Below are 22,005 nucleotides of genomic sequence, written 5' to 3'. Positions count from 1 at the left end.
CAGCAGCACAAAAGCACCCAGCGGAAAGTTTGCATTTTGTTGTTCTTTTGTTCGTTCAACTGTACAAAGAGCAATAAAAACATCCTACACCGGGCTTTGGCAGAGCCACCCTCAGCAGAGTGCTTGGCGAAAACAACACACGGGAAGGCGCAAACCCAGAAGTGCAGCCACGGCCGGTAGCAGCGCCTCCTGTATATTTATATTTGCAGACTCTCCGGTGTGTACAGCTATGTACATACAGATGCATTGGCAAGTTGCAATCCAAGGACAGTGCGTGAGCGAAATGAAAGGCGCGGGACCGGCCACACGCAGCGCTCGGAGACCTTCGGTGGCTGTGCCCCGAGGAGCCGCTCGCAGCCCGGCCTCGAGCTGGTGGCAGCCCCAAAAACTGCTGGCAACCGAGCAGGAAAGCGATGCGGGGTGTGCGTGGGGGCACAGGCAGCGCTGCTCTGCCCCCGGGCAGGGAGCTGGAGGGAGGGGGAAGCCACAGGACTGCGGGCAAGAGGCGGCGCATCCCTGCTGCGCACGGGCACGGCAGCAGCGCAGCCCCCAGGGGGCACCGGGGACAGAGCAGGGCACGCACGGTGTCCCCGCATCCCCAGGAAATGGGGGCATTGCTTGAGGAGCTGTGGGGTTGGCACTCGGCTGGGGACATGGCAGAGCAGGGGGGTGTGAGGAATGCTCCCCTGTCCCCGGCTGTGCTGCTCACGGGGGGCAGGGGACTGGGTGCAGCCCCCCCTGGGGCTCCTCGCACTGCCCTGCCCCACGCAGCAGCGTGTCCTGCCTGCAGTGGGACAAGAAACCCCTGGGCCTGGTGCAGCGGGGGACACGTCCCCAGGTCACCTCCAGCTCCTCTCGCTGCCCACACTCCCCCAGCTGGCACCGGTCCCTGCCACGTCCTGAGGCCACCAGACACAGGCACAGAGAGGCAGGGGCTTGTCCAAAGCCCCTGGGAGGGAGCTGCTGCAAGCAGGGCAGGAGCTGGGCCACAGGTTTTGGGGGGCCCCAGGCAGGTGGCATCCGGCACCGCAGGGCCCCCCGGCCGGGCAGGCTGGCAGTGCGTGGCCTTGGCAGTTACAAGTTGTGCGGGGCTCCTCGGGGGGCTGGGAGAGGCAGTTTTGGGATCTCAGGGCTGCTCGGGGTGCCAGAGCTGTCCTGCGTGGGGCCCCACAGCTGCGCCCCTCCTGCCCTGCACATCCTCCTCCTCCTCCTCCTCCTCCTCCTCCCAGCGGCCACGTGCTGCTGCTCCCCACCACCGCGGTTTGGCACATCGGCAGAAGACTTTCCATTAGAGCCACCCTCCCCAGGAAGGAAGCAAACAAGCACACAAAAAAAGAATCAGCCCAGCATCTTTGGCGGAGATGCTGAGGCCCAAATATAGCCCGAGCGGCAGAAGGGGAACGTCCATTACGCACCCGGAGCCATCAGCGGCTCCAAGAACCAGCAACCCTCGGAAAAACGCCCGGGCTGGCGGCCGTCATCTGGCCTTTCTGAGCAGGTGGGGACAGCCCCAAGGAGCACGAGGTCGTGGCACCTCACACGGGACTTGCAGGGTCGGGCACCCCTCGGGGTCACATTGGGGTGGGGGTGTCGGTGTCCGAGCCCCGGGCTGGGGCTTTGTGCAGCGGGACGGGGCGCGGACACCCAGCCCCTGCTGCCCCCCCGCCACCACCTCTGTGCTCAGGGATCTCGCTGTCCCTCCCTCTGCCGTGTCACCTTGTCCCCAGCGCCCATCCCAGCCCCACAGAGCGCTCTGGCACCAGACCGTGCCCAGCAGGAGCGGGGCCGAGTGGGTCCCAGCCCAGGCGCAGTCCCAGCCCCGCTCCCGGCCACGGCCAGGCTGCGGGGCCCTTCTCCTCTCCGTGCCCTGCTCCAGGCGGGGTTGGCGTTTCGATGGAAGGAGGGATGCTCGGGGGAGACAAATCCTTGCTCTGGGAAGCACATCAAGGGGGTCACGCTGTACAGGGGCGAAGAGGGAGCGGGCAGGGGGCTTTACTTGGTGCCCTCGTCTGGGTTGCCTTCGCCGTCCGTCTTCCCTTCCTCCTCCGTCTTCTGGTCGTCCGTGTTCAGCCTCTGCTGCTTTTTCCGGCGCACGCACTTCACCACCATCAGCACGAGGATGACCACAGCCAGGAAGCCGCCCACTGAGGCGCCCACGATGACGGCCACCGTCGAGTCACGCTTCGGGGGCTCTGGGGAGACAGAGCAGGGTCAGCCCACGCAGCCCCAACCCCCTGAGGCAACCACGAGGCAGGGGCAGGGCTGGAGGCAGAGCCCGGAGCCAGCCCAGCACCCTTGGGTGCCTGCCCAGAGAGGGGACCGCTCCCCACCGACCTTTGGTGAGCACCTTGAGGCTGATGCTGGCGTGGCCCCGCTGCCGGTCGGGGGGGTTGAGGACGTAGCAGTTGTAGGTGCCCTCGTCCTCCAGCTGCACGTTGTTGAGGGTGAAGGACACGTCGTACTTGGTGGGGTTCCCGGTGAACTCCACACGGTTCCCGAAGCGATCCAGCTGCTTGTTCATGATCTTCGTCCGGAACTGCAGGAACTGGGCAGCGGGCACGGGGAGGGCTTGGGGCACTGCTCAGCACCACGAGCACTCGCCCCCCACACCCCCCAGCCGGGCACCCCCCTCCCTGCTCACACTGCACCCCGCTCCCCCCAGGGCGTGCTGGCTGCCGTTCAGCAGGAGCACGCGTCTGGAGGGGGCTCACGACCCCAAGAGGGTCCCGGGACCCCTCAGCCCATCCCCAGCCCCGGAGGGACTCACCAGCTCCTCAGAGCAGTTCTTGCACTCCTGGTACGTCCAGTTGAGGGAGAACTGCTTGTTCTCCACCTTGTAGCAGGAGTTGAAGGTGCAGGAGAGCTTCACGGAGGTGCCGTTCAGGGCGTTGATGGTGGCAGGAGCCATCACCTCCATGCCCAGGGCCGGGGGCACTGCCGCAGGCGTGGGGAACAGGAGCAGAGATGTGGAGGAGTTAACCTGGGCCACAAATATCCACCTCCCCACCCCATCCTGCACAGGGCTGGCAGCACAGGGCTCGCCCTGGAGCCCTTCAGGCCCTCCTGGGTGCTGTGCCCAGCCAGGAGAAGGCTTCCCGGGGACAACAGGGGGGCAGCCCCGGCGCTGGCACCGTCCCTCGGTGCCGGCTGTGCCAGGCTGTGTGAGGGCTGATGGCACCAGCGCTAAATTCTAAATTGTGCTGACTCCAAGCCCAGCCCGCTCCTCGCTGCCTGAACGAGGCTGAGCTGCCGCAGGCTCGGCAGCGCTGTGCAGGGGCTGGATGCAGCATCAGCGCCGGGGCTCGGCGCCACGGCTGCTGGGAGATTTATGGCTGCGCTCGCCGCCTTGCCTCCCTCCAGCAGCCGGGGCTGGCTCCTGGGGGGCTGCAGGGCTCCCCCAGCCCACCCCGCGGGGCTCAAGCAGGGCTTCTCCAGCTGGGTCGAGCCCTCAGCCTCTGCTGGCGGGGGGCACGAGGCGGTCCCTGCAGCGCGGCCTCGCTGCAGCACTGAAACTGGGTCAGTGCCTGGTGCCGCTGTGCCCCGCTGCCTCTCCCACCCCTTCCCTGCAGCTCCCCGCATCACCAGCCGCCCCCAGGCAGCACCCAGAGCTCTGCCCACGGAGCCAGGCCGCGGGCAGCCACCAAGCCCTGATGTTACACCTGCAGGAAGGGGGCAGAGAGCCCTGGGGGCAGCTGGGATGGGTGAGGGGGCTGTGGCACCCCCGCGGCACCCCACGGGGCAGGGGGATGCCAGCAGCAGCTGTTCAGATCACCTCACCTCTGCCCTTCGCTCTCAAACCTTCCTCCCGAGGTGCTCCTGCTTCCCAAGAATCTTCTCCAGGTTGCAGGTTTGGCTGCTTCAAGCCACGGGTCAAACTGTGGGATGGGAGCTTGGGGCATCCCCACGCCCCCTGCGATTGCAGGTGCCCAGCCCCGCTGCCTGGGCACAGCTGGGACCCCTTCCAGCAATCCTTGCAGCCGTGGGAGAGAAGATCTGGGCTTCTGCCTGTGCCAGCTGCCCCCCCGCAGACCCAGCCCCACAGATTGGGGTTGGAGGGGTCTCTGCGTGGCCCTGCTGAGTGCCCTGCAGCCCCTGTGCTCCCCTGGGCTCTGTGTGTGCGCCTGGCTTGGTGCTGGGTGCCCCAGAGCTCCGCAGGGTGCTGAGATGGCAGCGGGAGCTCCGCGGGGATCCCGGGCTCTGCAGTGCCAGCAGGGGCTGTGCTCGGGCACGGGGCACTGCTGGGCCACAGCCGGGGGTCCTCGCGGGGTCCCACCCATGCCCTGGGAGTGATGATGTGTGGGGATCCCATCGCTGGGACCCGGGGAACCCCAAAATAAATGGCGAAAGAAATCCCTAGGGACCGACTGCCCAGGCTGTGTTCTGTGCTCTGTACAGCCCCAAAAGCTGTCGCACTGCACCCTGCTCCCCGCAGCCTCTCTGGGTGTTTTACTCCCCATTCCCTCTCCATCCCCTAAAGCCAAAGCAGCCCAGCAGCAGCTCCAGGCCGGGGTGAGCAGCGCTTCCAGGAGGTGCTGCATCCCTGCGCCCCGATCGATCCGGCCCCAAAGCTGCTGACACACGCTCCTGGCTGCGGGGCCGGGCGGCACGCAGGGCGCAGAGCCTGCGGCTCCCCCTGCACACAGGCACCAAACCAAGGGACGGCCGCAAGCCCCCCGCAGCCCCCCAACACCCAGCCAAAACCCAGAAATGCCCCTCTCCCCCTGCAAAACCAGCCCTGTGCGGGGGGGAACCTGGAGCAAGAGGGATGCACGGATTTGGATGGGGATGGTGCCGCTGTGGGGTGCCCCCCACCCTGCCAGCAGCAGCTTGGGCATCCCACCTCCACCCCATCCCTTCCCCAGGGGCAGAAGGGGCTGGCAGGGTTTGGGGAGGGGGCTTCTCCCCCACCTGGGTGCTGTCCCCTGGCAGCCGGGCGCATGCAGGGCTCGGGTCGGCACTTACCCAGCGCGAGCAGCAAGCTGAGGCCAGCGAGGTACCGGGCGGGCTGCGGGAGCCAGGCTTCCGGGCTCATTTTTGGAAGGAGCTGAGGTGTGTGGCGAGGGCTGGGGGGTGGTGGTTGGGGTGCTTGCCGGGGGCATAGGAGGCGAGAGCTGCCCCTATCCCCGCAACATGGCCGCGGAGCGGCGCGGGGCTGCGAGGAGCGCTAAATGCTGTGGTTGGCGGATCGCGGCGCAGCAAGCGGGAGGGCAGGAAAATTCTCCCTGAGCGGGAGGCAGACGCTGCCCCAGCGAGGTGCTGCCCCCCGAATGCAGGGTCAGGCCCTGGGGTGGGGCTGAGGGGCTTGGTGCCCCCCTCGCTGGGATCAAACAGCCCCTCAGCACCGTGCAGGGGGTGGCTGAGGAGCAGGTTTGTGCTGGGATTCCCTCTTGGCAGAGCAAGAACACGCTCAGGGCTCCTCTTCCCCTAGGGGAAGTGCCCCAGGCATTGCCCCATGGCACAAACCTCGCCACGGAGGCTCCTGTGAGCCCCTGCAGCCCCCCCTACCCCTGGGGCCAAGCACTGCATCGCTCCTGGCCAGCCAGAGGCTGGTGACCCCGCAGCAGGTCCCCCTCCTCAGAGCCCAGCTGGGCCCAGGGACCCCAGAAAGGCTCCCCCGGAGCCGGGCAGAGAGCAGAGGGACTGGGCTGGCCCCGACAGAGCAGAGGATCCCGAGGAGCCCAGGCAGCACGCCTCAGGGGAAGCACTCCAAGCCTGGGTCAAGGCTGCTGAGAACAGCGCGAGGAGCCCACACGTGGCCTCACAGGGAGCAGAGTGCTGGGGCCAGCAGCCCCTCGGCCACCCAGACCTGGTGCCGGGGGCCACAGGACAGCGGGTTTTGCTGGGGCAGCACCAGCGAGGAGAAAGGTGAGGGATGTCCCGGGGCCTGAGCACATCAGGAGCACATGGGGGACCTGGGGAGGAAGGGGGGGACAAGGGGGAGGCTGGAGGGGTGCAGAGGGGCTGCGCATGCAGGAGGGGAAACCCCCGGGGTGAACACAGCCAGTGCTGAGCAGACACACCATGCACACAGCGCAGTCTCCCAGCCCTGCGGGACAGGCAGAGCCCGCTGGAAGGGGTCCCACCTCCTTGCGAAGGCAGCGGGGGGTCACGGGACACCCCCAGCACCCCGAAACCAGCCCCGCTGGCCTGTTCCTCCTGCGCCCCGGCTGCTCGGGACCAGGCAGGGAAAAGCGAGCAGGGAGTCGACGTGAACCAAGGAGTGCAGCGCGGCGCTGCAGTGTGCCATGCACGGGGCCGGGAGGGGGGCCCCGCCGCAGCGCCGCACCTGCGGCTGTCACACAGCTATTTTAGGGACAGGGCCGCCACCAGCACATGCCAAAACCGCGGCCCCGGAGGCCCCCGAGGGGTTCCTGGACTCACCGGGTTGGGCTGCGAGCAGAGGAGTGCGCAAGGGATGGGTGAGTGGGATGCAAGGGGGGGACCCCGCTCCTCTCCATCCCTCGCAGAGCAGGGGGGCTCCGGACAGCCCAGGCAGCCCCCTCGTGCTGCAGAGGGACCCCCTGCTCAGCCCATTTCACCTTACTGCTCCCCCAGCCAGGCAGGGTTTCGCACACTTGAGCACCACACGTTTAAGCAGGAGGTTAAAGGAAGCCAGGAAGAGGGAAGATCCCCCCGGCCTCGCTGAGTTTTATTGTTTTCAGAAGATACCCCTGGCACGGCTCCCGCTGCCTCTCCCCCTCCCTTCCCCACCAGGCTCTCCTCGAGTTCATTATCTCTGGTCCCGGAGCAGCACGGGCTGGGATCAAAGCTGCAGAGTGAAGGCTGTGCCCTCCTGTCCCCCTCCAGAGAGAAGCAGGAGGGAGCAACACAGCTCCCTGGGTCCCGCTGCAGATAACGGGGACAGGACAAGCCCCAGCAGCAGCTCCAGCACGGAGATAAGAGCGAAGCAGCGACACTGCTTAGAGGAAGGGCTGACAGCAGCACAACGCTGGCCCACCAAAGGAACAAAGATGTCTTGAGCACACAGCTGGTTAAGGAGCTTACGTCCCCCAGCACGGTTATTTCTCGCTCTCTGGGGGACAGGGAAGGGCCTCCTGTGGTCTGCTGTAGGGGTCCTCGCTTGGTCTCTCATCCCATCTGCCCTCTTCCATCCACTCTGCCGGGATCACCCTCCTGGCCAGCTCCACGTAGATGCCGTTCTCACGGAAGAAAGAGGGGTGCTGCAAGGAGACAGGCTGTGAGCCCCTCGCAGGCATCAGGGCCCCTTTGAAGCGGGTGGGGACGAGGGATGCTGCTGGAAGGTCAGGTCTAGGCAAGACCACACCAGAGGGGAAAGACCCTACAGCTGCAGGAATCCCCTGCCTGTGCCTGCTGCAGTTTGGGGCAGCTGCTCCCCGCTCACCATGGTTATGTAGGTCTCCTCAGCTTTCTTCTTCTTCCTTGCGTCCTGTTCAGCCTTGGGTGCCTCAGCTCCGGGCATTGAGCAGTAAATCCCTTCCTGTGAGGGGAGAGCAGGATGAGAGCCTTCCAACCCCGCATTTGGTCAGTGCCAACAGCCGCAGCACCTCACCATCAGCCAGCACAGGATTCATTCCCACAGCACCCACCCCATGTCAGCAGCACCCTGAGGACACGCAGCCGTGGCTGCTCAGGAGGCAAGCTGCAGCCATCCCGTGGGAGGACAAACCTGTCCCCAGCCCCAGGGAACGCTGCAGGAGCACCAACTCACCCTGCATCTGTGCCTGCCCCAAACTGGGTCCCAAACCGAGCGGTGTCACCTCAGCAAGGAGCCTCGGTGGCCTCACAGGGGGACAGCCTGAGCCCCTGCCTCGCAGTGCTGGCTGCCCCATCCCTCCCTTTCTCTTTGGCACCCAGCAGGTGTGCAGGAGCCCCCAGCAGGGCAGGAGAGCTGTGCTCCCCCCCACTTGGCTCTGCCTGAGCTCTCACCTTGGCTTTGTCCTTGCTGCCCTCATTTCTGCTCCTCTCCAGGGCTGTGTTGGCTGCAGACCTTGAGGGAAAGCAACACTGGTGTCACCTCCAGCAGGACGCATCAGCTGCTCCTGCTGTCCTTGGTCCCCCCTCTCCTAGGACATCCCTTCAGATGCACCTTGGCCAGGCCATCCCTGCTGCTGCCAGCTGAGGCTGGGTCCTACAGGGAGCTCATCACACTTTGCTCCTGTCCCACAGACTCACAGTGCCCCAAATGCCCAAAGCTGCCCCCCACCAAGAAGGGCGCAGGCTCTGCCAGCAGCAGAAATCCCGGGAGCTTTGGGAGCAAAGGGGAGACCGGGCAGGGCAGCGTGACACTAGAGGGCAGCAGGAGCCCACACCCTGCTTCGGGGGCAGGAGCACCCAGCGGGTGCTTCCCCGCGGCTCCAGCAGGTTAGGGTGGTGCCTGGCCAGGGAGAACTCTGCAGGAGGGACACAAGGAGGTGCTCTGCTCAGCCCCATAAACCCAAAGCTGATATCGGTACCTCTTCCTCAGGGTGCGTCCTGCCAGGAATGCCAACACCACGGCCACAGAGCCACAGCCCACAGTCACAGCCCAAAGCCCGCTGTCTCCCAGGACCGCAGAGCCCTGGGCACTCGCTGCTTCTTGACCTGCTGGGGAGACACCAAGGCAGGGGCTGGTACCCGCAGGGATCGGGCACTACCATTGTAAGAACCCTGGTGGCAGCTCTGGAAGCCTCTGTGAGGGGTCTGAAGGGTGAGAAGTGAGGGGAGGCAGTGTGGGACATGTACCTGTCCGTGCCATGGGGCTGATGTGCAGCACCGTGTGGTTCTTGAAGATGCTGCTGTGCTGCAGCAGCCGCATCTCACACAGGTACCTGCCGCTGTCGTTCACCTGCACGCCCCGCAGCTGGATGGAGCCGTCCCAGCGGGAGATGTCCCCCTGCCACTGCACCCGGTCCCGGTAGCGGCCCACGGAGATGCTGCAGTTGCTGTAGTAATAAAACACCATCTCCTCCTGCCGGGACACACAGAGCTTCAGGTGAACGGAGCCCAGGGGACAGGGCCCTGCCCTGCATTCATCCCCTGCTCCACAGCAGGGGCTGCAGCCTCTCCCTCTCCCCCCGTGCAGCACAAGAGCGCGTCTCACACCCACACCCTCCTGGAAAGCCCCTGACACAGCACCCAGTGCCAGGGTTCCCCAGCAGCACGCAGCTGGGGAACTTTCCTCCCGTGGCAGCCAGGGCCAGGCAGCTTCCCCAAAGCCTCCCGAGAGCAGCAGGGCTGCTTCACTCCCCCTCCCCTGCCTCCTGCCCCCCACCAGCCCCCTGGTCCTGACCCACCTTCTGTGCGCCCGCTCCCGGCACGTGCAGCCAGTCCACCTTCACCATCGTCCAGCTCTCGTCTGCCACGTCTCGGAGGAGGCACTGCAGCAGGACAGAGTCCCCAGCGCCGGCTCGAAGCTGAGGCTGTGTGAACACCCAGCCAGCCGAGCCGCTGCATCTCTCTGCCAGGCACAAGGACAGCAGGATGAGGCCGGGGAGGACAGCCAGGTGCAGCCCGCCTGTCCCCATAGGCGTCTCCTCTCCAGACAAACGCGGGGCGAGCGGCACTGAGCAGCCCGGAGCACAGCAGGGAGCCTCTCCCTGCGGCCAAAGCCTCTCCCTGACCCCTGCTTCTGGCGTGCCTGGGATGTGGGGCAGCACATCCTCCCAGCCACCAGACACCGAGGGCTGCTGCGCTCACTCAACAAGCCTCATCGAAGGGAAGTGGGGAAGGCACCTCAGAACTCGTCGCTCAACCCCAGCCCTCTGCGTGCCGGAGCCGAAGGCTGCAGCTCCTGCATGGCCGCTCCTGTGAGTCACTGGCTGGGAGAACCAGTGCCACTCTCATCTACAAGAGGCCAGGGGCAACTCAACCCCTTCACATGAATTTCAGTTCCTCCTTTCACAACCTGCCCATTTGGCTTCCTCACCTCTTGCTCACAAGGCTCCTGGCCTCGGCTTGAATGCATCTGGCCACATAAATACCACTAAGGGTTTCTAGAGAAGTGGGGCAGTGGAAAACCAAACCAAAACAGACCAAAACAAAACAGAGGAACATCAGAAAACACAGAGCTGACAAAAGCAGCATGAAGAAGTTGCTGTCATGGGATGTGGGGTGGCATAAAATATGTGTTAGGAATGGGAAAGAAGCAGGGCAGAAAAGGCGCCGTAAGTTTGTCCTGAGAAAGCCTCCGTGCCCCCAAGTCTGAGAGATGAAAATGGCAACAGAGAGGCACCTGCTTGGCAAGACAGGGCAGAGCAGAGCTGTGGCAATGCTGCAGGAGGGAAGCACTACCAGCTGCAAGAGAGAGAAACAGAGCAGAACGCAGCGAGAAGAGCAGCTGGGTCTCTACCACTCGTTTGCCCAGGACTAGGTGAGCTGGTTCAGCTGGGAGCCACGCAGGCAGGTACGTTTTACCTGGTGCCTTAGCCACTCTGCTCAGTCCTTCCACGAGCCACCAAGGGCTGGGCCCTGGCAAAGCACCAAGTACTTGTCTGATGCCCTGTAAATAATAAATGCAAAGTGCTACAGCTCCCCAAACTGGTTTCTTTGGGGCTTGACCAGCTGTGGAGCCAAATATGAGCAATATTTGCCAGCAGCAGAGACCAAGCGAGCCAGTTGCCTTGAGCAGAGCCAAAATCAATAGCTTGGAAACCTTTCCCTGTACTTATGCTTGGTAAAGCTGCTTTACTTCTTCCAAAGCCTTGGAGCCTCTTAGAGTAAATACAGGCCTCCACGCAGGGATGTTGGATGCTGTTGCCATTCCAAGCCTATATATATCTGGGAGTTGTGCAGGAAGGGAACACGCAGCACACAGACACCAGGGAAGTTATTGCTATGCTTAATGTTCCCAGCCCTGTGTACCTGCAAAGCCCCAAGAGGTTCTCACAGCAGAGAGGACACACGAGGTCTTTCAGCAAAGGAAAGCAGGCCAGGTAGATAAGGCCACCAGAAGGACTTAGTGCTTACCCAGCAGTGCCAGCACCAGAGCCAGGCTCAACATCACCTTCATCTTATTCCAAGCGGAGCAGCAGAGGTGACACATGCGCCAGAGTCCCCTCAGGAAGGACACCAACTGCTTGCAGCTGAGCTGGACCCCAGGGTTAGTACAAGACCCTCTATTTCTTCAGAGCTGGACACGATCTTTGCTCCCCTGGATGTTCAGCTTCTGAGTTAGCCACCGTCCCAGCTAGGAGCCTACGATTCAGTGAAGCACAGCTGTCAGATGTGTCTGCTTTGAGACTGCTCCGAGCCCTAGAAAGGAAGGCAGAGAGAGACCGGGGGAGGGCTCAGCCTGAAATACCTTTGCATTTCCCCTATCTTATGTATCTTTCCGGTGGTTTGGGGGTCGAGTCCCCAGCATCTCAACTGAGATCTTCGTGATGTTAACTGCTGAAAAAACAATGGGATGGTTTTTTTCTCCTACAGACTCAGACAAGTTTGAATACGGATCCTAAAATCACAAGCCCCCTGCCCTAGAAATAACCTCCTTGCTCCAGGGCGCTGCACATGGTGAGTTCTGCTAGAACCTTTTGGGGTCTACCCAAATAATGCCATATTTTGCTACTGTTTGACCTGCTGCATGTCCCTCCATATCATTGGTGCCTCCTTTCTATGCCATGCAGACATCCTGCGGCCTGAGGAACGTACCAGCCGGTGTTCACGCATGGATCACAGGCAGGTAAGAGCCAGAACCCTGCTGCTCGCTGTGTCTCTGCTGCATGATTCAAAGCTAAGCCTGTTCAAAACTGGTAAACATAGTTAAGGGGAAAAAGTTACTGAGAAAACCCCTCCAGCCTGGAGAGCCTGCACTTGCAACTGTTTGACCTTAGGCTGCCATTACCCGTGTACGTTTTTCAATACAGGCACATCTGCTGCAGGAATAAAACCAAGAAGAGATGAATCATATCTGAAATCTCATTAGCTTCTCTCGTTTTTCTTCCACCATGAAAGCCCTCTAGACCAGAGACCACCTTCGCTAAAGCTTGGATTTGGGAAGGGTCCCAGCTGCTCGCCCCAAGAATCCATCCAGAGGTGTCAGAGGAAATACGTAAGGCGAACACCCGACATTTCTCCTACCACCCCGAGATCCACTGCTCCCTTCAGAGCTGCGGAGCAGAAAGCCCCAGCCACGGCCCTGCAGCTGGGGGCACCAAGCTTCTGGAGGCAGCACCTAAACCCCTGCCCTCCCTACGGAACCGAGAGTGAAAATAGCACCGCATGCAAATGGCTGGCAGGGGCTGCGGGGCGGCGAGGGGGCTGTGCCAGCCCCGTGCAGCAGCACAGCAGCGCACACAGATCAGCAAGAGTGAGCAGGGAGCAGCCAACGCCTCCGCCCTGCCACTGCTGATCCCCTGCTAAACCTTCCGTCTCTTTTCATGGCCAGACTTGTTTCCCTACCTCCTTTTTTCTTTCTAAATACATTTTTCTCAGTGAAGGAAGCTCAGAAACACTTTTACAGGCTCAGACAGGATTGGAGGCCCCGAGTTAGCTGCATGGGTCAAACAGTCACGAAGGCTCTGCAGGCAGCACATGGCATCGCTGCCTACAGTCAGTGATGCAAAACCACCTCAGCTTGTCCCCATCCTCCCCTTCCAGAAAAAAAATCCCTAAAAGTGGCAGCAAGCCTCCTGTAATTCTCTCAGATGTGCCGTGCAAAACCCATGACCTGTTTGGGGGCTGGGTTTTGTGGAGGTGGAGGGGAGAGAGTTGTGTGGTTTGACTGTGCTGTTTGCATTTCTGCCAAGACACAATTTGCTGCATAACCCTTGTGCACACATGACCTACAAACACTGCACGATTCATGCTCAGCTCATGCACTGTGCCTCAGCGCAGCAGGCCCGAGCAGCCTACTTTCCTCCTCTTGTTTGCTCAGCAATGCTACCAAAAGCCTTAGAACTGCAGCAGAGATACGCTTCCCCAGGACCACCCCCAATCCAGGAATTCAAACTGCACCGAGCTTTGTAAATCCCTCAGCACACAGAAGCCTGCGTGCAGGATTTGTACGCTCAGAAATTCAAAGGTTTTCTGTTGCCGAGTTACTGAAGCTCCGGTTCCTATTCGCCATCAAGTCCTTCCTGGACTTCTTACCCTATTTCTCAGAATAAATTCTGGTCCTGCCTTGGAACACGCTTTTGCAGGCTCTCCCTGTGCGTGTACCAGCTGAAGGCAGCACCCAGCAACCCAGGCTCCTACGTATATTACAATGCTGACATACCCAAAACCCTCCGCAGGATCACAGACTTTTCTAAATGGATTGAAGAAGAAAGGCGTAGGTACCACACTGCCTTCACATCTCCCTACTTAGGATCTGAATTCTGAGTACTTCTATGTCTCCCTAATCTTTTCAGGAAAAAGAAACAAAATCATGTAAATACTAGAGCAAAAAATTACTCACCCGGTGTGTTTTGGGGCAGTCAACTTGTCTCTTGCACAAAGGGCTCTTCGGTGACTTATTTGGGACCTCTGAATTAATCAGATGCTAAATGGTCTTGATGTTGTGCGTGCAAGATATGGAAAACGTAACAGCCTTTGGTTTCGTGTCTCTTATTTAAGTTCAGTTTGGTGGTCACTTTTAAGTCGCAAGAGGAAGTTGAGGACTACATCGAGGGTACTGACAAATCACAAGGCAGAAGGTACTGCTAGAGAGGCGAGCAGAAAGGCAGATGCATTTGCCTGGGAGCACACGGTGGGAATGCAGCTTCGGAAGAAGACAGTCTAGATACAAGACGTGGCTGGGTCCCACTCCTTTCGCCACAGCAGGCCGAGCCATCAGTCGTTACGTGAGAAGTCAAGAACAAAGAAATCCTTGGCAAGCAACCCTTTCACAGCCTGTGCTCTCTCCTGGCTTTCTCTTTGGGAATCCAGTTGAAGAACAAGCAGTGCAGCACCTCATCAGTCCCACAGGCTGGGTCTTGTCCTGGTGAGGTATCACCAGGAAGCAACATCAGCTCTGCTGGGCATTACTGCCAGTAGTGGCAGGGGCAGAGATAAGCACGCATCTTAACTGCCTAAAGAGCCACTGCCAGGATGCTTTTCACATCACGGCCAGCTTCTCCGCTTTGAAACACAGGCAGGACACACAGCACAGGCTGCTATCTGCTTACACCCCCTCCTCAGTCACTCCGAAAGCTTATTTTCATCCTTCCTTTCCTATGGAGTACCACAGCAGGCACTGTTCACTACCCCAGCAGCAGGGGTACACAGAGAAACTTTTCTCTCAGCAAGCAAAGGAAAGAGAGAGAAATTTTATCCATGCTCAAAACCCTTTATGATCCAGAACACAGTTAGCTTCAAGGTGGCAATTCCGCTTTGCACCAGGAAGATTTGCCCAGGATTTAGCCCGCTCTTTGCAAAGAGTGGAAGGCACATCTGGAAAAGAAGTTATTCACTTCCATGGGGAACTGTCTGATGTACTAGGGCTGAAAGTGGAACAAGAAAGCCACTTCCTCTAGGCTGCACATCCCACCAACATCCTTTCTCAGGATAGTTCGAGTTGTAGAAACATGGTGTCATCACAAAGCACAACCTTTTTACATATTACTTTATTGTAGACAGGAGAACAATCAGTTTCTTTATCTGAAGAAGCAGATCTACAGCTAACCTGCTTGGCAGGCAGGAACTCCACACCTGCCATCAGCAGCCAGCACTGAGCTGCTGAAGGGGGGCTCAGTACGCCTTTTCCCACCATCCCATGGCAGTTTTTATAGCTAAGCAAGAACACAGGATGGACATTTTACACGTTCAATTATATCCACCTGTACTCAGCCAAATAAAGTCTAGGATAAAGCAGTGCAATTTATTGGCAACGGCACATAAAAGCCTCCAGTAAACTTGTAACGTATGGAAGAAGACAATTTGATCGATGCCACACACCAAAAGGAAGCAAAAACCAGCAGCTCTTTAGGTATCAGAACAGAGCTGTGAGAGCCCCCCAGAGTACTGCACCCAGACTGTGGAGCCCCCAGCACAAGAAAGATGTGGATCTGTTGGAGGAGGGCCACAAAAGATGATCAGAGGGCTGGAGCACCTCTCCTGTGAAGAACACAATTCTATGAATTCCACTGCTCCCTGCTATTGGGCAAGGTTGGTGGTAGAGAAAGTACGCTGTTTTTTACAGGGCAGTATTGACACATGTTTAACTGTTTCCCAAAAATCAACCATTTCACTAGAAGAGAGGAGGAACAAGACAGTTCTTCTGAACACAGAACATTCCTTGGCACGATTCCTTGAGTCAGTACTTGAGGTAGATGGGGTTACATTTCCACAGACACTAAGTCCTCATTTGCATTTCTGATTTTAAAAAATAAGTTGTATGTGAATTGTGCTTCATGTCTGCAAGTAGGAGATGTACCCAGTAATGCAGCTGTTCAAGTAAAAAGATAAAGCTCAACAATATAAGGTAACACTGCTGTGCAGATGGCAACTTAAAGTAAGAAGACACTAGGAACAAAATGGTGATCCTGCAATTAAGTGGTAGATCAAGCCAAGAAACAATTAAAAACCAGTAGGTTCTCTTTGCTCCAAGACAACGGATGCCATATACCAACTCAATCAGGCTGTTCTAAGTCCTTTGCTACTATGTTGTAAAAAAAATGAGAAGAATACGTTGTCAGTGCTTGACGATGAACTTAGAGAGCCGATGTGTCACTCTGGAGTAGTCTGCTCTTCAGGCAGGTTAAATTCAAGGGTGCAGGAAAGGAGGGATATCACCAACCACAGAGGAAACAAATTAGAAAGTAAACTAAGAGACAAACACTGTCAGACCGCTGGTGGGAAACAGGCTGCACAGCTGCAGGCACCGAGGTTTCTGTAGGCACTGGAGAAGGGAGGTTTCAGGAGAATTCCCCCCGCCACCCAATAAATTAGGAAGAAGCTCAAAATAATGATTTTTGAAATAGGTAAGAGTGAATTATCCCATCAGCATTATTATTCCAATATACCAAGATGAGAACGGGTCCTTCAATCCGCATTGGTTATCCAGCAGCCTTTGTATTTTCTAGCCAAGATTTTCAGCATTGTAATTTTGTTCTTTATCCATAAATTTGATCTCTCATCAGTATGGCTCTTCCTCATCCGTGTCCTGAAGAGAGAGTATGAAGAGAGAAATTGAGACTACGTACAAAGACATGAAACAAGTAATGAATTTGACAAAAAAAAAATTAAGTCTGGTAGGCTTCAGACAAGAGCATAAATGCTTTCCAAATTGCTGGTGTGCTTCAACAAATTAGAACTGGTAGTTATATAAACACTTGTAGCTAAGTCTGGTTGACTTACCACAGACACAGACAAATTGCCACTGGATAATCAACACATGTGATCTGTTTTAGAAGAGGTAGGAGCTAAAACTTAAGCAAAAGACAAAGTGCAGAAAGATGTCTTCTTAAAATGCACCCCTAACTCCTGCAGAGCAGATCCAGAGCAGCACAAGCTGTTGGGTGTTTCAGCTCTGAACAGCCCTATACTCTCAGATCCCCATCATCTATTGTTCTAACCACAGTAATGATTTGATGGCATCCTCACAACCCAGCTCTGCAGCTCTCAGTTTGCAAGATGCTCAAACATAAAGCCCTACATGGGAAATCTTACCAATTTTGCAGTAATCTTAATTATGAGCAATTTTTCATCAACATTGCAATTTTAACTATTTGGTAAAGTATTAAGCGTGAGAAAGTGTTTTACAGAAACCTCAAAAAGTAGACTCCAGAAACCTCAAAAAGTAGACTCCCTATAGCGAGTGAGATGGTGTTCAGAGAGTTGTTAAGATGAGTATCGGAACAAAGTATCAAACCAATGCCAAATTACTCAACATGAAAGCACCACAACTACGTTCAAGTTTGCCTGCTCTCAAAGGATGAGAAGACATTTTTCAACCTTCACAATCTCCATCTACTAGCACGTCTCACTGTATCTGAGGTCCCATCTTTTCCCAATCTCTCCATTTGCACCACAGCAAAGGTACCTCCCCGCTCCCCAGCACGTCACTTGCAACAGCCTTCCCACCTCCCTTTGCAGCCCTCCCCTTTGAATAAAGCATTTTCTGCTTCCTGCATCTCTCAAAACTCATTGCCAACACTGCTGCTCCGTAACTGCTGTAAAGAATTATAAATATTTCATACATAAATTGTATATTTGCTCATTCTTCATTCTACATCTATTAAAGTGTAGAAACAACCAGCACACATCAGTCTGAAAGCTCACACATTTACTGCATTTTAACTCACTGGCATTACAACAGTGAATCAAGCAATACGTTTAAATCCTCCTTAACATACTTCCTGGCTGCGTATAGACGATGTAAAGCTGCATCTGTGGTAAGTTTGCTCTGTAGGACACCAGGTTCAAAAACAAAACCACTCTCCAAGCAGGCATATTAGTAAGCTTACTCTGGAATGTGTCACACTTAGTGTTGGGGCTGCTAAAGCCAGCACACACACCTCAGACGTATGTTTTGCAAAATAAATACAGCAGATGGCAAACATTCAGTAGTTCCAGCACAACACATCAGATTAACAGAGGCTTGTTGTTAGGGTATAGCAAGTGAACAGAATTAGAGGACACCACCCATTTCATGAAGCAAACAAACTGAACACCCCACAAAAACAAACACGAAACCCACAAGAGTTCAGCAGGATTCTGTTGTGACCAATGCGTTCTAAGAAGGGAGACCTCTAAGAAAGACAGAAGGCAGCATGCTACCATCTGCACAGAAACAGGGTAAAGAAGCGTGCCTGCCTCCACACCTCACCATAGCCCTGCCAGACCCCAAACTGGTTATGTAGAGCCTTTATAGAAGCTACACAGTATAGCGGTTAGCACTTAAAATTCTTAATATTTGTATTGAAATGTCAGCTTCCATTTAAAGTCAAAAGAAAAGAAAAAAAAATCAGTTTGGGGGATCTCGGGACAGCTCCCACTGCCAGTAATGCACCCTGACCAGCAGTTCTTATCCCCGATAGCCAAAATGTGGAAATCACCATGGAGCACAAGCATAGCCAACTGGGACTGTTCTCCGAAGCCCAGAGAAATTATCAACAGCTCTGTTTGCTGCTCGTGCACCTCCTCTGAGCGCTGATCTTGACAAAACCACTTATGAAAATAGCAACTTTCACTTACCACACAGTTCAAACACCAAGCTTTCAGTCTCCCTGAGCAGGTGTCTGTGTGTTCAGACCTGGAGAACAAACATAGGATGAGGATGGACTTTTCCCCACCACCACACACTAATATTTCCTATGGACTATGAATTCTACTTCTCCCACACTGCCTTGTGGCTCTGCATAACAAACCTCCAAAGAATTGAGAGTGTCAGGTCTCTTTTTTCAAAAGCAGACATTTCATATAACAAGTGCCATGAAGAATGTAAGAGGTGCTTTTTGGCTGGAAAATCTTACCACAATAAATCAAAACGTTGTATTAAAAGTCCAGTCCTAAAATTTAGCACAGAATGAATTGTTTGCAAAACCAGGTGTAACTCCAGCAGTTTACTGCTCTCACTGCAATAGCATAGTGACCCTTCACAACACACAATCCTCTCCAATTCAGATGGAAATCCAGTCTCCAGAGCCTGTTCAGGACTTGTCAGCTGTGCTCAGGCCATCACTGAGGGAACCAGATAGCATTATGCTGTTTGTTTCATTGCTACTGATCTTTCATACCAAAACACAACCCATAAAGCCCACAAAAGCAAAATATCTTTTGCTGATTTAAGCAAAATAAATCTGACTGCAGAAGTGAAAGACTACCCAACCCTAAACTGCTTCAGTTCCATGGCTTCATGCCGTTGACAGAAAAAGGGCTGTACTGCACTTACTTTATGCTCCAAAACATGGATTTTCCAAAGGTTTCTACTCACTAGCTAAATTATGCTCACAGAGAGGAAGATCTCAGTGGCCAACCTGCAGATGCTGACAGCTATGAAATGAAGGACAGTGAGGAATCATTGGCCAAGGTGGAAAAACAGGCTTTAGGTTCCAGACAGAACTTACTCATCAGACACTTCAATAGAGGATTTCTTGCAGCCCGATTTTTTTTTCTCCTTTAGCACTCCAGATTTCCTTCCCAACCTCACCAACATCAGAATGACCACAATGATGGAAGGGAGAAATACTAAAATGGACAGCAGCACCGCTGAAGTCAGCTGGAAGGAAAAGCCTGCGGGATGGACAAAGAACAGAGCAGCTGTAACAGTAGTGAAATTCTGCTTTCTGAAGTCTCTGAGAAAAACATTCACCCAGGAAGGACTGACAGCCTTTTCATACACAGCCCAGGGCTGGTAAATTTGAAACAAGTTGTCTTGGAATCTGTAGGACCCTTATTACCTATCCAGCACAGGAGGATGTTTTTTTTTATATGCAAAAAACTCCAAAGGTGGGCAGATGATGACATAGCTTTGTCAGCATGTCCAAGCTTCAGATTTGGGGTAGTTCTCACACGCAGAGCAGACAAGGAAATGAAGTATTACTAAGAATCAGAGTTTGTGGTGTGATAGTATTTTTAGACCAGTACTTCCCCAAAATCTCACTTGTTCTATTGACACAATATTTGGAGACTGGAATTCCTGAACAAGGATGGATTTTTGATTTGTTATCAGCACAGCTTCCTCCATTCCTTCCTGCCCCCAATAAATTCAGTGGTTCTCTATGTATTTAGTACAGAATGAAGGGCTGAGGTAATTCCTGCTGTAATTCTTACACGGAAATCCAGGGAATCAATTTCCTGTGCAATGCTCCAATTTTTAAGGTTCTGACGAAGCTACAATGCAGCTGTATCACACAAGTGAGAACGCTATGAAATGGAGGCTTACCCCTCTCCATAACTATCAGCACTGTCTGGGGAATGTTGTGGTACACATCTGGAGGATTCTTCACACTGCAGATGAACGTCCCATTGTCACTCATCACAGGGCTTTGGATAGCGATGGAAGCATCACCCTTGGCAACGTTCCCAACCCAGGATATCCTGTCTTTGAACTTCCCCACTGTTGTTGGGTAGGCAACAGACTGATAATGAAAAATCTAAAAGAAGGGGAAGACAATAATTGCTCTAGTAAAACACTCTACAAAGAAACCAAACTACTTTTTGTATTGTAAACATAAAGGAAGGCATATTAACAAATCAGAAAGAATAGCTTGCAGACAGGAGACTCTCCAAGTTCCTATCTGATAATTCTGAATCTGTCCCATTTCATTAGAACTCCAAAGCTTTTATCTACCAGCCATGACACTGACATATGTCATCATCACCCTTCTGACAAGCTTGTTCCCCTCTGGAAATCTGCGGCTGAGAAGCTGAGTCTGTTCCTTGAGTCACGCAAGACAGAGCACGGCAGTTCTTCAGCATTTGCTTCCTGCACTTTGGCACTTCCTGCCCGACTAGTGAAGACCTAACAGACATTTCATACGGGCAGCTCCCTTTTACCCCAGATACAGGGACACCACTATGAGTTCACACTCTCCACGAAGTGTTAGTCACTGGTAAACTGTAAAGATACACGTTTTCTGTTTGTGCCTTGAATGAGAGGCTTCCAGCCGCCTTTTCGATTTGTGTATTTATGCTTATATTTCAAAATGCTGCTGCCAAGAGAAGTAGCAGCCCATAAACCTCAGAGGCTGTCATCATGACTGTCTTCAGAGTGTCATTGCACACGTTTTTACCACTCCAAGGTAAAATCAGGAGTAGATTGCATCACAGAATTAATAGGGCATAGCTGCCTTCAAGAAAACTCCCACTCAAATGTTTTAGTCATTCTATGTACAGCTGTAGTGTACAATGCAGTGCTTGTGTCAAAACCCAAAGGTCTGCATCATCACCTCTGTGCTAGTACACCTTTACATTGAATGCTTTTTGCCCAAAGGACACTAAAACAATTTCTGATGGGAAAGAAGGCAACAAGCAGAATCCCGCACTTCAAAGTGAGGAATAAGCGCAGCAGGGCAAACGGGGAAAAGATACCATCAGATTTTCAATGTGCACAGAGACCTGGTCAATCTTCAGTACAAAAAGATTCCCTCCTTCACTTACTGTCTCCATCTGACCACCCGTGAGGGGCCGGTACGTCCAGTCCACTGTCAGACTCTCGGTGATGGGAGAGCTGGATTTGAACGTGCACGTCAGCTGTACTTTTTCACCAACAAAAGCTCGCACTTTAGAGCTGGCTTTAATATCCAGGGACAAAGCATTGCAGATACCTTTTGGAACAAGCACAAAAGACAAGGATTAGGTGGTTGCTATTTGTGAGGCACGGGAGTGACGGTGCCCCGATCACACCGATGGGTGTGCAGCTTAACCCCAGGCTGAAGAGGGAAGCACAGTAGCGACCACCACCCCCATAACAAAATTAAAGCAAAGCAGATCACTTCCCTAATCTATTCTTCATGGGACTGCAATGAGCCTCAAGAAGTATTTATCTGGAAAATACCCCCAAAAGCGTACAGAGCTTTAGCCGTGGAGGTAAGGAAGTTTTAGAGGGAAGAAACTGATTCAGCCAGCCCGCTGAGGAAGTGCAAGCTGCTAGATTTAGTCCTGACAAATAAAAATAATTTTTTTTAAAAAATAGTATTGACAAAAAACAATCCTGCCAGTTGGAAATGTTAATATCTCAAGTGCGGAGAGCAGAGAGGGGAATAAGGTGGCACGGGAGCGGAGCGCAGGGTGAGGAAAGCAAGCCCCGCAGCCCCCATCCGCGCCGTGCCCCGGCCGGGGGCGGCCCCACACCGCCCCTCCGCAGCTCTCTGCCCCCCGGAGGAGGAGAAGAAACCCGCCCCGGCCCCGTTACCGAGCAGGATCAGGGCCCCCCGCGGGAGGACAAGGCCGCCAGCGGCCGCCGCCGCCCCGCCGCCCCGCATGGCGCTCAGCGCCGCAACATGGCGGCTCACCTGCCCAGGTGAGGGCGGGGGCCGCCCCAAGATGGCCGCGCCGCGTCGCCATGGCCACGGGGCCTCGCCTCGCAGCCGGGGACGGGGCCCAGCAGGGCTCGCCGAGAATACCGCGGTGCCCCTTTCTGTTTTGGGGTGGTTTGTTACTTTTTTGGGTACTTTTCAACCCGGG

General features: G+C 55.4%; 3 protein-coding genes and 1 long non-coding RNA gene across 9 annotated transcripts; 1 reads left to right on the top strand and 3 right to left on the bottom strand.

The window, feature by feature from the left end:
• Positions 1-28: 28 nt before the first annotated feature.
• Positions 29-5,177, bottom strand: SCN2B (sodium voltage-gated channel beta subunit 2). 2 transcript variants are annotated; one of them, XM_068659288.1, is made up of 4 exons: positions 4,963-5,177; positions 2,768-2,934; positions 2,348-2,545; positions 29-2,192 (listed from the first exon to the last, which is right to left on the bottom strand). In XM_068659288.1, the coding sequence occupies exons 1-4, from the start codon at positions 5,030-5,032 to the stop codon at positions 2,109-2,111; spliced, it is 519 nt and encodes a 172-aa protein (XP_068515389.1). In that variant the 5' UTR covers positions 5,033-5,177; the 3' UTR covers positions 29-2,108. The 2 variants fall into 2 exon arrangements, with proteins under 2 accessions (XP_068515389.1, XP_068515388.1); XM_068659287.1 differs by having other exon boundaries at positions 2,335-2,545; positions 4,963-5,172.
• A 1,412-nt stretch (positions 5,178-6,589) lies between these two features.
• Positions 6,590-14,346, bottom strand: JAML (junction adhesion molecule like). 5 transcript variants are annotated; one of them, XM_068659277.1, is made up of 9 exons: positions 13,355-14,346; positions 10,927-11,211; positions 10,375-10,459; positions 9,255-9,418; positions 8,704-8,929; positions 8,436-8,565; positions 7,909-7,969; positions 7,364-7,459; positions 6,590-7,181 (listed from the first exon to the last, which is right to left on the bottom strand). In XM_068659277.1, the coding sequence occupies exons 4-9, from the start codon at positions 9,300-9,302 to the stop codon at positions 7,020-7,022; spliced, it is 723 nt and encodes a 240-aa protein (XP_068515378.1). In that variant the 5' UTR covers positions 9,303-9,418; positions 10,375-10,459; positions 10,927-11,211; positions 13,355-14,346; the 3' UTR covers positions 6,590-7,019. The 5 variants fall into 5 exon arrangements, with proteins under 5 accessions (XP_068515378.1, XP_068515374.1, XP_068515376.1 ...); XM_068659273.1 differs by lacking the exon at positions 10,375-10,459; XM_068659275.1 differs by lacking the exon at positions 10,375-10,459 and having other exon boundaries at positions 8,436-8,562.
• LOC137843714 (uncharacterized) lies at positions 11,261-12,988 on the top strand. Its single transcript, XR_011089634.1, has 3 exons — positions 11,261-11,469; positions 11,583-11,638; positions 11,911-12,988. It is a non-coding gene; the product is annotated as an uncharacterized lncRNA (long non-coding RNA).
• Positions 14,347-14,483: 137 nt separating the features above from the next.
• MPZL3 (myelin protein zero like 3) lies at positions 14,484-21,879 on the bottom strand. Its single transcript, XM_068659286.1, has 6 exons — positions 21,734-21,879; positions 20,980-21,146; positions 19,763-19,973; positions 18,945-19,110; positions 18,073-18,130; positions 14,484-16,039 (listed from the first exon to the last, which is right to left on the bottom strand). Exons 1-6 carry the CDS (start codon positions 21,801-21,803, stop codon positions 16,013-16,015), a joined length of 699 nt encoding a protein of 232 aa, XP_068515387.1. The 5' UTR covers positions 21,804-21,879; the 3' UTR covers positions 14,484-16,012.
• Positions 21,880-22,005: the final 126 nt, after the last annotated feature.

This window comes from Anas acuta, chromosome 23 (genome assembly GCF_963932015.1).
Source record: "Anas acuta chromosome 23, bAnaAcu1.1, whole genome shotgun sequence".
Lineage (NCBI taxonomy): Eukaryota > Metazoa > Chordata > Aves > Anseriformes > Anatidae > Anas > Anas acuta.
Note: the sequence above shows the minus strand (reverse complement) of the source record. Positions and strands in the feature narration are given on the sequence as shown.